At 32.0% G+C, this 17479-nt stretch overlaps 1 protein-coding gene across 1 annotated transcript in view; it reads left to right on the plus strand.

Annotated features, from left to right (window-relative positions):
• Window positions 1-17479, plus strand: part of LOC134276611 (uncharacterized) — a 40595-nt gene continuing 23116 nt past the window's right edge. Inside the window, exon 1 of the mRNA XM_062758842.1 lies at window positions 1-70. Within this exon, the coding sequence (XP_062614826.1) occupies window positions 1-70 (70 nt within the window). The remainder of the gene's footprint in view (window positions 71-17479) is intronic.

Consider the following 17479-nt stretch of genomic DNA (forward strand, 5'->3'; position numbering starts at 1 on the left):
ATGAATTCGTGGGTTAAAACAAACAGTTTGTCAAAAAAGAAAAGTGCCACTTTTACCTTTCTAGAAAATGGTGAGTTGCATGGATTTCTACATATTTCATTTACAGGAGAAATTGTTCAAATTTAATTGGAGTGGAGTTCTGCACTTAAAGCGATTCGATCGTATTTAAATTGAAAACAATATGTTGTAAAATGCAAAAGAAGAGCTGTGCATCTTATATAATCGGAAACCTTAATGATTTTCCGGAGTCAAAACTTTTCATTAAAAAATTAAGATTCTCACCAAAAACAATGAGATTAAGGAATGGTGAAGAATCCCTGGCGGGGAAAAATTGAATGGGTAGCAATATGAAAAATCAAACTTTGTTTCTGAACCCAAAATGATGCCAAAAAAAAAACTTTTCAAAAGTTTACTGTAACAGTATGACAAATCATCACGTATTTACGTTTTCTCTCAGGAATATATAAGTAAGGAATACTGATGCAAAATGATTTGAAAGACTACATACATGAATTAAAACATATATAAATAAACGTAAGTATATTTATGTTGATATGCAAGAAATAAATTAGTCCACAATTTGCGAGTTGAATGGATTACAAACTAAATTAATCATCCGATGATTTTTTTGTGAGTTAATCATGGTCTATTCGAAGAGAAAACCGAACGAAATATATCAATTCATATTCTAAAAATAATATTTTCTCAAACTTTCATAAACGGTTTCTTAATTTGATTAAATGATGCATCAAGAGAATTTAAATCCTTTTTTGAAAATTTGAATATATCCATACAAATAAACTAAATTCTATTTACCAATAAACCTGGATTATGAATTTTTTTTGGAGTGTTATATTTTACATATGTATTTAAATCAAGTACTTTTATCGAACGACAATCGATTAAAGAATAAAAAATGCTTTACTGATAGCCATTTTAGCTATCTAAGCGATGGTCGTATTAGAATATCTTTATATCGTTAATATAAATCTCCATTTCAAAGAATATCAGCAGTCTCGTTTAAAGTCATCATTTCGTAAGTTCTATGGTCGATATACTGTATACAGGGTTATTTTCGCCCTTTCACACTTGCAAACAATTTTGGCCCGTTTTAAATTCGCCCAAATGAGGGTAGGGCGAAAGGGGCGAAAATTAAACTGGGGCGAAAATGTCCCTGTATACAGTAATGACCTTGTCAGCAAATACAATTAAGCATTGAGTCAAATGCTGACTGAGATTTTTCATACTAATTGTTAGGCAATTTTTTATATACTGAATTGACGACGGATTTTTCCGTTATTTCCCGATCATAACAAGGAGCACACGGCGGGTGTGACCGATCACAGAGGATGCTCACTCCTCCATGATACCTGATCCTACCTCTGATGTTTTGAGGTCCGTGTTTGCTCTGCTCCTATTTTGTATTGTTTTATGGACTTTGATATTGAATACTGTTCGTTATCTCCATGCATATCCTTCATAGATAAAGTTTTGATTGAATGTAAATTTTGAAGATAACAAACAGTATAATTAATTTCAAATTATGTAAAGTATAATCATTAATTACTCATGATATTCTGGAGATCAGGTGCCGACGAGAGGTAAGCATCCTTGTTGACCTTTCAACCCCACTGTGAGCTCTTTATAATGTTCAGGTAGACGAAAATTTCAGTAGTCGAATTCAGTATACCTGTAAACAGAGTCCTAACAATCGATATCAAACAAGTCAGCCAAAAACGACCCAATGATAGGCCATATTTGCTTACAAGGTCATTAAATGGACATTATAACGACAATAAAATTTATGAAATGTTGACTTAAATCGAGTATGAACTGAAATCCCTGAAAGATCAATTTGAAAAAATGATATAAAAACAAGGGGGAAAAATTATCGTAAAATCACAAATTTTCGTGGGTTCAAGTTTTCATTGTTTGAGTAAATACTCTTAGTTCATGGGGATTTGAATTTGTGGATGAAGAATTGTTGAGTGTTTATGTATGTAACATTTTACATTTCGTGGTGGATATGAATTCGTGGGTCTCTTCATACCTCGAAAACAACGAAAATTAAACCCCACAAAAATTTGTGATTTCAAAGTATATGTTCTACAAAGCAATGGTTTTTTGTGAGATGTGATTTTCTAGTTTCTTGATAGGAAAAGATCCAATTCTTCCTTGTTAAAATTTTCAAAAACAAATGTGGAGCATGTTTAAGATACGGGTTGTTTTACAGTGGCTTGGAAAAGGTAATTGCATACGAGGGGCGTTCAATAAATAATGTCATTGGGGCTCAGAAAGAAGCAAACGACGCTTTTCAATGATTTAGTCTTCATGATTTTACTTATTAATCTCTTTTAATTCAAACACATGTCCGTAACATTTTTTCTCCAATTTCTGATTGTTTTTAGAACTCATTTTTGGGTTTGACCCTTAGTATACTGGAAAATGGCAGATCCAATGATTTCCTGGACTTGTTTTTTCCTTCTGAAAGGTGTTTTTTTCAAGTTTGGAAATAGAAACAAGTCAAAAGGTCAAAGATCTGGCAAATATTGTTAATGTGAAAAAACATTAACTTTCTGTTTATCCCGAAAACCCCTTTACTCTTTAGGGCATGCGGGTTTGAACGCTGTCATGAAGAAATTCAACTAGTGGATTCCTGATTCTGGGTCCTTTCTCTGATAAACCTTTCGATTTCTTTGCAAAAAACTGCTTTCTAGACACCTCCAGATATTAAACTGTCTCCCCGAATACGAATTTGAACAACAATACCACTAATATTTAAGAAAATTGCATTTAAATCTGTCTTTGTGCTCTTGCAAACCTTTGCTCTTGACAGACCATCGCCGTTTTTATTCAGTACATCTTATGTTAAAATTTGTTTTAATGGTTTTAAGCAATAGATTCATGTTCCAATATCTGTTTGAATGTAAAACAAACGTGGATTACTACAATTACTGATATTTTAAAATAATTGTTAAGACTTTTGTACACGCTGTCGTTTTCACTCATTTTTCAAAATACAGGGTGACCTTAGAGTACCAAGCTTAATTACTGTCAAACGTTTCTTAAAAACAGTGTAAACTACTCCCGATATGATGTCTATCAAATTTGCTATGTGTCTTAAAGTCAATCATACAACATCAAATATTATTTGTTGAAATTTGACATACAGTACATAAGTTGTTATAATTTTTGTTGGCAAGGAGGGTACCCATTTTTGATGCCCATTATATAATTTTTTATCATTGAAATCCACCTGCTCATTTGTCCATAAAACAGGCATCGGTTACTGTAAATGTCACATATTTCAGTGAATATTTATTTGGGATTTTTAACAAGTTTTACAGCAGCTTTAATGTAGCTTTTATTTTCACTCTAGTTTAATGATTCTTTACCATTCATTTATAATGCAGTGTCTCGAATAGCCCTTGTTTCCCAGCTTCTCACGATAAAACTATGTGATGAAAAGTGGTCACATAAACTGTTATAAATTCATTAAAGATTCAATAATGAGAGAAAGTCAAGCTTTATGTCATATGACTACTATGTTGTATGTCATCGAGCTAATGACATTATTTATTGAACGTCCCTCGTATTTTTATAATAAAAGCAGTAATTGAAATTGTTAATAAGAAAGAAATAATCTTCACAAGTCAATGTTTTCTAAGGAAGCCGTGTGTCAAAGAATTAACGAGGTAAAAAAAAAATGATTTTCAGAATCCTTAACCAGAGTTGTCGTTCCTTACACATACGTCTTATCTTTGAAATGACACACTACATCTAAACTTGATGGGGAGAGGGGGAGAAAAATGTTTTAAAGGATGACATTTGTTCCACTGGAATGTATTAATTCAAACAAAAAGTTCACATTTGACAATTTAATCATGATGTTAAAATTATATCTTGATAAACTTGAGAAAAATTCTATCTCTTAACATAAAGTTCTTTAAATGGTTCCGAAGTTTTGGATGCTGAGTTTTGAAATTAATTAGTTAATTGAAATTTGATTTGCCATAAAATATTTTTTTAGATAGATAACTTTTGTAGATGGATGCATTTTTCTTTTACAAGCACAGAAAACAATGTGATAATCTGCTTTAAAAAGCAACACTTCGTTATACATGTTTTCTGATGTGAATTAGAAATGCATGATAGTTGATAGTAAATATTACTTTTATATATACCTAATATTTTTATCTTAATGGTGAGATAAAAATTATTGATCTTTCAATTCACCATATAAAATTTTCTTCATATCATAAGACCTAATATTCATTTCAGAAAAAGCAAGTTTAATGACATATTTGGGAATAACGAACAGTATCCAAGCTCAAAATTCCATAAAACACTACAAAATTATCAGCTCCCCTTACTTATGCAGCAAAATACCTTCATCACCTGCATACGGAGTTTACATATCTCAATTGATTCTGCAGCATGCTCTATGTATGCACAATTTCTACAACGTGGTTGATTATTGACAAATTGCTGAAACTAGAATATCAGCAGTTTCGTTAAAAGTCATCATTTCGTAAGTTCTATGGTCGTTACAATGACCTCGTCAGAAAATACAATTCATCATTGAGTCAAATGCTGACTGAACGTTTTTCATACTACTAGTTATTGTTAGTCCATTATTTACACACTGAAATAACGACAAATTTTTCCGTTCTTTCCCGATCATGAGAAGGAGAAGTCATGGAGGAGTGTGTGACCGGCGGGTGTGACCGGTCTGTAGGGTTTGCCCACTCCTCCATGACTTCCGATTCCATCTCTGACTTTTTGGAAGTCTGTGTTTGCTCTGCTCCAATTTTGGATTGTTGAATGGACTTTTAAGCTTGAATATTGTTTGTTATGTCCATATATTTCAGTTCAAAGATATTCTTAATATTAGAAACAATTTAACAACTACGACAGTCTTGTTTATTTTAAAAACAAATATCTTACAGATTACTTCTACTCCTTAAGATATCACTCTCACTTTCCAAACTTTAAATGGATATCTTAAGGGACAAGCTACAGAAGTAAATCAGAATATAGTTGCTTACTTTGTAATGTTCAAGGTGAACATAACGATCAGTGATCATTGTGAAAAAAACATAAACAATACAAAAAGGAAAAGAGTGCATAAAACACAGACCCCTAGACATTCCAGTGGTGGGATCAGGTGCCTAGGAGGAGTAAGCATCCCCTACTGACCTTTGTACCCGCCCGAGTCCTCTGTATTGATAAGGTAGATGAAGTTATCCGTAGTTATTTCGGTATAAAAACTATAGACCCTTAAATCGAGTCCTTCCCCACGAAATACGTATAATTACTTTCTCTGCGAAGAAAAGCACCACTTGAACCGTTTTCTCCAGACAAATTTTATCATTAAGGCATGTAATCATTTTAAATTGTTGAAAAATACTTCACAAAAAACTGTGGTTACCCTTTTGTCTTTGTAGAATGAAAATGATTCTCAAATTTCCATTCATTTTTCAATCCTTAATTGGAAAGAGGCATAATATTTCAGGTGGTTGTAGGAATGCAAGGGAAATATCCCAGTTTTTGGTTATTATGAGTACTTAGTCTGACCTAATGGAACCCACGTTTTGTTTTACATAAAAACAACAATTCTGGATCACGTATTGTTAAGCATGTGATACTGGCATAGGTTTCTACCCCCAATGCTTTTAGTGTCTTGACAAAAATATACCTATATTGAGAATAAATCAAGCTTTGGACGTAGATTATAATAAGAAAAGTAAGAAAAAAAATTCTAATAAATTTTGTGTTTCTTTTGATGGAGAAGAACATTTTATATATAAATGTATTTTTTGTCTTCTCACATATTGATTCTGGTAATAAATAATGATAAAAACCTTAGAGCTCATAGTAAAAACTGTAAATTAAACTAATGAAAAATGGTCCGGTAGCTTCGAATGCAGATGAAGAATGAAAACAATACTAGAGAATGAGCAGATTATTTCAGACAAATTAACAGTATCAATAGAATTTGGAGCAGATTGCATACGACACAGAAAAGCGATCGTTTATTAGGTTTAATATATTTGATGACGTGCAGTCAGATGGATGATCATAAGTATTCATGCACTAATGAATAAAAAAATGATACTTAGTGTTTTATTGAGTACTAGTATGCATGCTTATCTTTTTTAACATTTCTTAAATAGAACTATTTCACTAGAAAATACCAAAAAAAAAAAAATCAACATAAAATGAACAATTCTATCTCTTTCATGGATAGTAAGTTTAGTAATAAACATCGAATGAAATACAGTATATAGCGATAAGAAACAATATTCAAGCTCAGAAGTCCATCAAACAACCCAAACTTTGCATCAGAGCAAAGACGGAACTCTAAAACATCAGAGGTAGGATCAGGTGCCATAGAGGCGTGAGCATCCCCTATTGACCGCTCACACCAACAGTGTGCTCCTTGTCATAATCTGAAATAACTGAAAATCCGTGGATCATTAAAAAATATCTTTAAATTTTCAAAGTTTAATTGATTTTACTGACTCATGTAAATAAATGATTTATACTTAAATCTTTTCGTAAAACACTCATTTCTAATTGATTTCTTTAAGATTTGGATGATTTCAATACGCCTTGCCAAGTCTAGATAGGCAGACTTTGATTTGATCTGCGTTTATCAATTTTGTATTTGTCTGACAGAATCTATTTAAAAATATATATTTTAGGTGACAGTTTTAGGACAAAAACATATACTGTATTTTTTCAAATTTCAATAATAGGGTGCAATATTTGTTTTGTGCACTCTTTAATTATTCTCAATGCATTTGCATGTGCTTTTGTTTAAAATAACGACTTATTATTTAAATACCTGCAAAACGAATGTGCCACAGGAAATAAAATATCGAATCTGAAGACAGAATAAATTAATTTTTCATATTATATAATAAATTGATATGCATGATGTTAACGTATAGAGATACTTGATTATCCTGTTACTTGCTTTAAAACTTTACAATGACACAATCATTCTTAATGCAGGGTGTTACTGATCGATAGGGGGTGCTTCCTTCTCCCAAGCACCTAATTCTGTCTCAGAAATTTCAAAATGTGTGTGCTTATGTCATGCTTACATAGTTGGCAATAACAGTATTATTTTAGAGTACCGTGCAACAACATTTTGAAGTGGAGAAGTGGTGTAATTCAGATGTGGATGCTTAAAAATTCTCAGGAATAAGGAGCGAAATCTATAGCTTAAAAACTTACGATTTTCAACTTTATACACAACCATTCTACACGATATATTAAAGTCCAGGCTTTTTGATATCATAGACTCATAGACAGCTGCTTTTTCAATAAAAATAGAACTCGAAAATTTACTTTCCTCGTCATTGGTTATTTGCAGAATTATTCTTTTAAAATGCATTTTGATTGTACACACAAGTACTCTGAAGTAGACATAAAAAAGATGCTGAAATTTCTGATTAACAGGTCTTCCAACAATCTTTTGGAATTTCCATGGGTACCAAACATCATAAGAATCCTTACAATCAAAGATACATAGCGGGTTTCATTAATGTTCAACCAAGCACCTTTCTTTATTTCTCATTAAGATATAAACAGTAGTGAAGGAGAAACTTCAAGAGTACTGTGCAACTACATGAAAAGTGGTGGATAAATTACAAGGAACTTTTGGACAATTTGAAATCATACGATTTTACCAAAACCAAAAGGTTAAAATCTTACGACTTTTTAACTTTACACACAACCATTCCCACGATAAATTAAAGTCCAGGCTTTTCGATATCATTGACAGCTGCTTTTTCAATAAAAATGGAACTCAGGAATTTCCTTACCTTGTCATTGGTTTGATATTTGCAAATTTTTTTTGTTAAAGAACATTCTGATTGTACACTTAAGTACTCTGAAGTTAACATCAAAAAGATCCTTGAATTTCTGATTGACAATATCTTTGTTGTTTTTGGAGACAAGGTCTTTCAACAATCTACTGGAATTCCCATTAATACAAATTGCGCGCCGTTATTAGCAGACCTATTTTTGTATTCATATGAGCAGAATTTGTGCAAAATCTTATACGTGAAAAGAAGAAAACACTTACTGTGGCCAACTCGACATTTAGATGTATCGATGACGTTTTGTCAGTTAACAATGGTAATTTCCATTCCTGTGTCGAAACGATATATCCTGGTGAGCTTGAGATAAAATATACCACAGAATATGACATATCTGTTTTATACTTAGAGTTTTACTTGAAAAAGACATTAATGGTAATCTAACAACCAAGCTCTATGATAAACGTGATGACCTTAACTTTTTTATCGTCAACTTCCCTTACTTATGCAGCAATATACCATCATCACCTGCATACGGAGTTTATATATCTCAGTTGATTCGATACGCAAGAGCATGCTCTGCGTATGAACAATTTCTAAAACGAGGTAAATTATTGACAAAAAAGTTGTATGATGAAACAAGAATATCAACAGTCTCGTTTAAGGCAATCATTTCGTAAGTTCTATGGTCGATGCAATGACCTTGTCAGCAAATACAATTTATCAATGAGTCAAATGCTGACCGACGTTTTTCACATTAATTATTAGTCCATTATTTATGCACTGAATTGACGACGGGTTTTTCCGTTATTTTTTCTTGGCAATGACAAGGAGCACACGGCGGGTCTGACCGGTACCTGCATGGTACCTGATCCCACCTCTGATGTTTTGGAGGTCAGTGTTTGCTCTGCTCCTATTTTGTATTGTTTTATGGACTTTTGATCTGATATTTTCGAAAATTTAAGTCGGCGACGGCTTTGGACACTAAATTCTAAAGGAAAATAATAACAACAACGAGTCATTTTGATGTTTATCTGCATAAAACTTTGAAGACACGTATTAAATTAATCACTGTATATTAAAGCCAATTTCATAACTTTTTAAAAGAACATTAAATTTTTAGGGCATAATCCACCCAAACCACTGTATCTTTCTCTTTATTCATAACCGTAACCTTAACCCTGTTATCTATTGCTATCTCTGACATAAACTTTTTTTTCAGAAATTATCAATATATTCTCATAGAATTATTCTGTATTTAAATTTTTAACCTAATTAGTGATTACAGTGTATATTGGGACACTTAAAAAAGAACTGTCATATGTCTAAAAAAATGTGAAAATTTTTGTATAGAATTATTAAGAAAGCGACATAAAGTCTCACATCTGAACACCGAAGAAAACTTAATTTTTTATGTTTTAGGGATTTTTATTTATGTCATTTCGAACCAAAATCAGTCAATAACTTTGCATCAATCCCTGCATCAATGTTTTGTTTGTGCACTCTTAAAACTGACATACTTGCAATGAATTATTTCTTCTTCATGATAAACCATACAAACAACAATGGAACAGTATGAAGATAAATATCCTAGATTTGTGGGAATTTAAAACATCTATCTTGTTAAACCATTGATCTTAGCAAAATAAGAATTGATTGTAAAAATTAATTTGGATCACTCATAATAAAAGGTCATAGCATTTTATCCGTTGTGAGAAAACAAGAACAATAATGTCACATAATATTCTTAGGATGATGTATACCTAAGATAACTTATTAAGAAGGAGCCCACGATTTATGACTAAAACATGAAAAGGCTGATTCAAGCTTCTATAGATTAAACGTGCAATAAAAATAATTTTTTTTATGAAATATGAAGACAGTTCAAAATATATAGATCAAAAGTCTAATGAAGTAATACAGGCCTGGGGGCCATAAAACATAGACGAGCTCACTTTTGATCTCAGTCTCACTTTTTTCAAAGGAATTAATAGTGGAAAAGTGAGACTGAGATCAAAAGTGAACCTGTCTAAGTTTTATGGCCCCCAGGTCAGAGTTTGCGCAGATTTCATTACATCGGAGGTGTGATCACGTGCCATGGAGGAGTGAGCATCCTCTGTCGACCGATGACACACCTGCTGTGTGCTCCCTGTCAGGATCGGACAATTCAGTGTGAGATCGCCTTACTATTCACATAAAATTTTTTTTTTTAAAAATCAGTCAACATTCGATTTAAAGATAGTTTGAATTTGCTAATAAGGTAACTGCATAAAACAAAGAATGCAAAATATTGATTTTAAACGAGATTATTGATATTCTTGCATAATTAACTTTTATGTCATTAGCTTTTTAACATTTAGGCATTGCTTTTACGAAGAGCGAGCTTGCATACAGAATCAACCTGTAGGCACAAACTCCATGTGCAGGTGATAATAGTGCATTGCTCTGTAAGTAAGGAAAGTTGAGGATAGAAAAGTAAAAGCCACCACGTTTAACAGTGTTTTGTAATTTAGCCATTTTATTTAAAAAAATAAAATGCAGATATTTCAGACTCTGTGGAATCTTTTATTTCTAGTTCACAGGGATACATCGAATAAACGTACAATAGAAAATTAATATTGTTACCTTAAAATGTGTCTGATATATCTTTATGTCTTTTTGAATTTTTTTTTTTAAAATCTGCTTCATATGGATAGAAAAATAAGTCTGCTAAAAACAGGATGCACTCGGTACAATTAACACATAGATATTGTCAATTAGAAGTTGATTATATTTTCATATCAATTTCGTGTACGCTCAAAATGTTTTTATATCTGTATTCATGCATATTTTCTTATGTAAGTTTATTTTTAAGTATGGATTTCATAGGTTAACTTAGTTTTCAATCCCATTTGCATAGCATGTAAAATAAAGAGATGTCCACAATGTATGTATATTATGATGGAAAAATATGTTTGATATAATTTTGACTTCTTAGTCAGATAATGATTTTGGAGATAGATTTAGATCCAATAAAAAATTCAAATAATTGAAAAATCACCTGTAGAAATCGAAATCTGAATAGTGAATAAAAACAATGTTCAAAAATTACCAGAACACTGTTTACAAAAATAAAACTTGGTGTCGATAAAAAGAAAAGCGATTGTTCAGCAGAATTTACAGATTTATCGACTGAAATATATGGATATTTTGATATGTTTATTCATTATTTGACAAATAAAGCCAAAAAATTAAGAAAATGATAATCAAACTAGTACTCTCGCTTTTGTAGAATCTACCTTAAAATAGTTTCCTTGGTATTCAATTTAATTGAGTTGCTATTTCTGGAGAAGATAGTATCAAATATCGATACATGTATTTGATTTACTGGATTCTGTAAATAGATTGACTTTTAATCTTAAAAAAAAACTTTATTTGCGGAGTAATTATTTAGATATATTTCTCAGATTCAATGTATCGGATGAACAACTCTAGTCTAGTCTAGGTATTTAGTATATTATATAATGTAATCTTCATTGATCATTTTTGTATTTTAGAAAAACGCAGTGCCTTTTATATACATGTACATATATACTGTATGTGAATAATATAAAAGAATAAGAAGCAAATTAAAATGTCTTGTCATTTGCAATATAATTTGATTTGAAATTCTGTTTGAACACAATCTGAATAAAATTAGATCCTTTGATCCGCTCACATAGATCGCTACCTTGATTTAAATCAGATTGTGTTTAAACATGAAAGTGCACCGAAATTGATATTTAAAAATGTTTGAGTGTCTGGTTAACAATATATTATTGTTAAGCCATTATTTACACACTTAATTGTCGACGGATTTTCCTGTTATTTCCCGATCATGACAAGGAGCACATGGCTTGTGTGACATTTCTCCAAATGATCCCACCTCTGATGTTTTGGAGGTCCGTGTTTGCTCTGCTCCATTTGTTTTGTTTAATGAAATTTTGAGCTCGAATTCTGTTTTCCACTTTCTCCATTTATTTCATGGGTAGGTTTTAGCTACTATATCATCTTACAAGCTGTTGGAATTACCATGGGTAAAAATTATGCCACGTTATAAGCATATCGTTTTTGTATTCATATGAGGCAAAATATATTCAAAAACATAATGAGAGACGAAAATACACTTTTTGGGGCCTTCATATTGCCTTTTAAATATATGGTCGACGTATTACCGATTAACAATCGTTCCTTTGATTCGTATGATGAATCGTTATGTTCCTATGAACTTGAAGCAAAATATACAACAGAATCTGACCCATATGTTTCATATTTGGATAGTTTACTAGAAAAGAATGTACAAAACTTTATGATAATTTTAATGACAAACTTTTTTATCGTGAACTTCCCTAATTTATGTATCACCTGTAACAGGATATTATTTCTCTGGTTGAGTCGAGATGCAAGAGCGTACTCCATGCACAAACAGCTTTTTAATGATGACTTTCAACGAGACTGCAGATCGTCTTATTTCATCAATTTGTTTGTCAATAACTCATCTCGTTTTACAGATTGTTCATACGTATACCATGCTCTTCCGTGTCCACTCGACAGAGAGATATAAACCTCGTATGCAGGTGATGAAGGTTTATTGCTGTATAAGTAAGGGAAGTTGATAGAAAAGATAAAGACATCACGTTTATCATAAAGCTTGTCTTTTAGACAAACGTATTTTTCAATGAAAATATCTAACTATGAAACAGATATATGAGCTCTGTGGTATCTTTTATTTCAAGTTCACCTTGATATATTGTATCAACACAAGAATGGGAATAACCACTGTTAATAGACAATAGGTCGTCGATATATTTAAATGTCAAGTTGTAGGCATCAGCAAGCGTTTGCTTCTTTTCATGTATAAGATTTTGCACAAATTCTGTTTCTTGCTAATAACGGAGCGCAATTGGTACCCAAGGGATTTTCAGTAGATTGTTGGAAAACCTGGTCTCCAAAAACAACATGGGGTGATTTCAAATTTTCCAAAAGTTCCAATGAATTTTAAAGATTTATCGACTGTGTTCTCGGTCAAAATGCGTTTTGTCGACCCTCAAAACAAACTGTTTGCCTCTCAGGCCGTCAGTTAAGTTCTTGGATCCGACAAATATGCATGTTGTCCTCGAATTCTGTCAATAAATGTTAAGTGTTCCCTCAGTGAGCCCTGAGGTCCAAGACCTATTTACTCACATTGCAAGGATATTTTTGCAATCATATCCTCTTCAATAATTGAAAATGAGTCCCTTTTCATTAGTGGGCGAGAAGTCTGTTTAGTTTTTATTAAGACGAGACACTAATGACTGGTCTCTATCTCACATAAGTAAACAAGTAATACCCAGAAAAGTATAGTCTGAATGATTTTTAAATTAAAAATGAATCTTAATTTTCCTAAGGGGAAAGGGGGCGTTACGTTGATTTATATGAAGTCTGCTGGGATTCTGTATTCTTCCTCATTCAGGAATCTCCATGGAGATCAATTAGAAATATCTGCCTAATATTCATACATCTACTTATTTATTCTTTTAACATGATCTCCCTTACACGATGCTCCTAGAACTTTTTAAACGGAAGTAGTCCTATTTATAATTTATTGTCGAAAATGAATTAACAGGATAAAATTGACAATATCCCAATAATAGATTATCATTAGCAGGATAATAGTTGATTTTAATGTTATAAAAAAGAGAAATAGGTAAAACAAATTGATACTTCATGACTTTATGTGCATTCAGTACGACTGTACTCTTTCTTAAGAACTATTGTCTGATTTGCCTTGTATTGCAAATCACAGATGTGTAGAAAACTGTCATCGCCTCTTTCAGCTGAGCTGAGAGAGTGTTCATAGAATTGTTTTATGTATGCCCAAGTCAATGTTTCTACTATGTATAGAATATTACTGCAATAAACATAGCTTTTCATCATATTTATTCTTTATTTGAACAATTCTAATCATAGTTCTCGCGACAATACTATGCCATTAAAGAGAAACCCAGGATCACGTTAATAACTTCAACACAAAAAAATACCCTGCCAAGATGACGCTTTTGTGGACTTAAAGTCAATACAGATTACAGGATTATGTATAGAGGATGTTCCCTGGTCTAATCTTTTTAAGTGTATAGAAATATAGCAAATACGATTTAATAAAACGTCATTTATTAATGTCACTGATCAATTATACAACATTCAAAGAAATCAAGTTAGCAAGTCAGGTGGAATCTCAAAAAGCACAGCAAAAACAGTTTGAACATCTTTTTTTTTGCTCTCAATGATTCTTTGAGGACTTTAAAAAATATCCAATTTTGGGGGGATTAATTAGGATGGGAATTAGTTGATTCTGAAGTGCTGGGGTGACGCTGATTGGCTGGAAACTGGTGGGTGGCATAATGACAGCAGAAAACATCAATGAACCGAGGAATGAGATTCAGGAAATATTACGCATTGATAAATACTTATAAGAAGTCTGTTTTATGATATTTTAATGATGGTATACAATTAGGCAGATCTATACATATAAGTCTGGACATCTAGGTTATGGATTTACGGGACTGGAGGCCCGCTTTACGATTAAGGTAATATTTTTTTCATTGAAAAAAAAATCTAAGAAATACACTTTTGAAATGTATGTACATGTATTGCAAATCAAGGATTGTTTGGAAAAACAGCTCATATTGCAAATAACTCCAGTCCAAAAGCACACGTAACTTTTAATTTATTTATAAGCATACATTTTAATAATACCATTACAAAGTTATAATTCTACTCAATGCGATATGTCAGTCAAGATTATCTTAAGTGAGGGCTAAATTCAGTGTTGTCTATATGAAAGTATAAAAGGGATGAATTGTCCTGAAAAATAATTAAAATTTTCCATTTCATGTAGTTATGGATATAGAATTCATATGATAAGGATTCTTGGAATCGGCAGATTATATCGGAGTGAAAGGAGTAGAATGTGTCCTTACAATGAACCAGTCTTCCTTTTGTTAACGTACAAGATCTATATTGTAAATTAAGCCACAAATAATACAATTAATATCTCACAATTTTAACAGTTTTTATTGATGAAACCACTAATTCTATATTTGTCTTCCTATTTTTCTGTGAGAGAGAGAGAGAGAGAGAGAGAGAGAGAGAGAGAAGGAGAGAGATATGGATTTCATGGTATTTAAATATTTTACCTATCTTCAAATATCCATATCTATCTTCAAATATGTGAACCTTTTTCCAAATGAATTAAAGAAAGGTCTAAATTAAATTAGAATAGGTGTTAAAATTACACCTATCTTTATATAACTAAATCTAAGTTCAAATGAATTGCATCTATCTTAATTCCATCAAAGATACGTTCCATTCAATTAAATCGATCTTTAATTCATTTGGAGATAGATACAGTTGATTTAAAGAGAGATACAATGAAATATATGAAGATAACGAACTGTACTCAGGCTCAAAAGTCAAGTTAAACAACACAGATCAGGATCAGAGCAAAGACGGACCTCTAAAACATCAGATGTGGGATCAGATACCATGGAGGAGTGAGCATCCCTTGCCGACCCGTTATACAATTAATTTAAAGGATTGGAGATGATTAAACTTCTGTTCAATTCAGTTGTACCTATCTATTAATCGATCTTAAAATCTTCGTATTTTACCTATCTTCAGTTCAATTATATGTTTCTTGAAACATCTTTATACCTGACTCCAAATGAAATAATATAAATTTAATTAAATAAGCATATCTTCAATTCATTTCCAGATAGGTGCAATTGATTTAACGACAGGTACATTTATTTTAATATATGTTAATTTGGCGTTCCATAAAGTTTTCTTGTCTGGTCTGGACAACAGTTTGAAAACCCCTCCCTGCTTCCCCCATAACCCTCCCTATCCTGCAATACCTATGAAAAAACAAGATGGTTTGTAAAACACTATGCCCCCGATGGTAACACAATTCTGAAGTGGGACGTCACAGACTTTGAGGTCACAGATAAAAAAGATTCTGTACCAATGGACACACTCATGTGAAATATTAAAGCCTTACCCTTGACAGTGCAATAGTTATGGACTAGGTTGACAACAGACAGACAGACTAACAGACAAACAAACAGACAGGACAAATACAATATACCCCCCAAATCTGTCGATCCAAAGGAATAAAAATGACAAAATTATTGGTTAGTGAACAACCTTCATTCTGGTTATTTTATAATCTGTCAAGATGTGAAGCATGGTTATTACGGTGAGTCCCACCATCTAGTAACACGTCCATGGTATATAATTAACGTCAAAGTGGGCGAGCTAAAGCTGTATATAAAAAGTTTGTATTGACGTCAAATGTATATGAAGAAATAATTGAGTTATCACATAGCCTTTATGTCGTTTTGGATCAGTTGACAGATATCAAGGTATTCCAACATATCGTGTCTTCTGTTAAATGCTAGACAAATTACAGGGAATGATATAAAATATTTAAACTATATATGAACAAGAAATGGTTCAATACATATCATGAAAAATGCAACGTCTACACACATGAAAAGTTTATTAATTATTTTACTGAAAAAATTGCCAAATGCAGAATGTGTCCTTAGAAGGAGTATAGTAAATTATTCTGATTGATATCAGCCGAAAAGTACACTCAAGGAAACAAAGAAAATGCTCTTTTATTAAAGATGTAGTTTTAAGATGCCTATTACGTGATTGCTCCAAATGTACAGAGTCGTACTTAATGAAGGATATGGAGTTTGTATTCTATTTTGATAAAAGAGTAAAAAATTCAGGATCAACCCTTCTTATATTGGATTCCTAAAGATTCTTACAGAGATATATTACAAGGTTAATCAAATGCTCTACTTAGCCTACTCCTTACAAAAATATTAATATAGGAAAAACTCCGGAAAGACTGTACTATATTCTAGGAGTATTGTAAATCAGATGTGGATTCTCATTAACTCCTAAAAACTTTTAGAAGATTTTTTTAAGTCTCCATTTTTTCTCTAAAGTCAAATGTCAAACCCTTTTATTTGTATTTTTCTGCACTTTATACAACAATTACTCTCGATTAGTACAAAAAATAGTTGTTTTTTTATATCGCAAATAACTGCTCTGTGGCAACGCACTTTGAAAAAATTACGCACTTCGAAAATTTTTTTCAAAGTGCGTTAAAATTTGGACAAAATCAACGCACTGTTACAACGCACTTTGAAAAATTACGCACTTTGAAAATTTTTTCAAAGTGCGTTAAATTTGGGACCAAATCAACGAACTTTGAAAAAATAAAATTTTATTTCAAAGTGCGTTAATATCGACCTTATTAACGCACTTCGAAACAATGTGTATGGCTTGGTCAATATTCTTGCAAATCTTAGGTATGATAAATAATTGGACCTGTTTGATAACTCTTCGGTGATGTGGTCACTTCAGGATGTGAAAGTAAGCGATTTTGATTTTTCCAGACTTTGAAATTTCTTTCCTGTACTTAATGTTTTCCAGTTTGCATGCATTTTATGTAAACTGAAATTTATTGAAAGTTTTCAACGTCAAACCAGTTATAAAATACAAATATTTGGGTGTAGCATAAGCATCAGTACCGGGAAGGGTGGATGAAGGGGAGAAGGGGTAAGCACACAAAT

This window comes from Saccostrea cucullata, unplaced genomic scaffold (genome assembly GCF_032062105.1).
Source record: "Saccostrea cucullata isolate Sc308-1 unplaced genomic scaffold, CSIRO_AGI_Scuc_v1 ctg590, whole genome shotgun sequence".
Taxonomy (NCBI): Eukaryota; Metazoa; Mollusca; class Bivalvia; order Ostreida; family Ostreidae; genus Saccostrea; species Saccostrea cuccullata.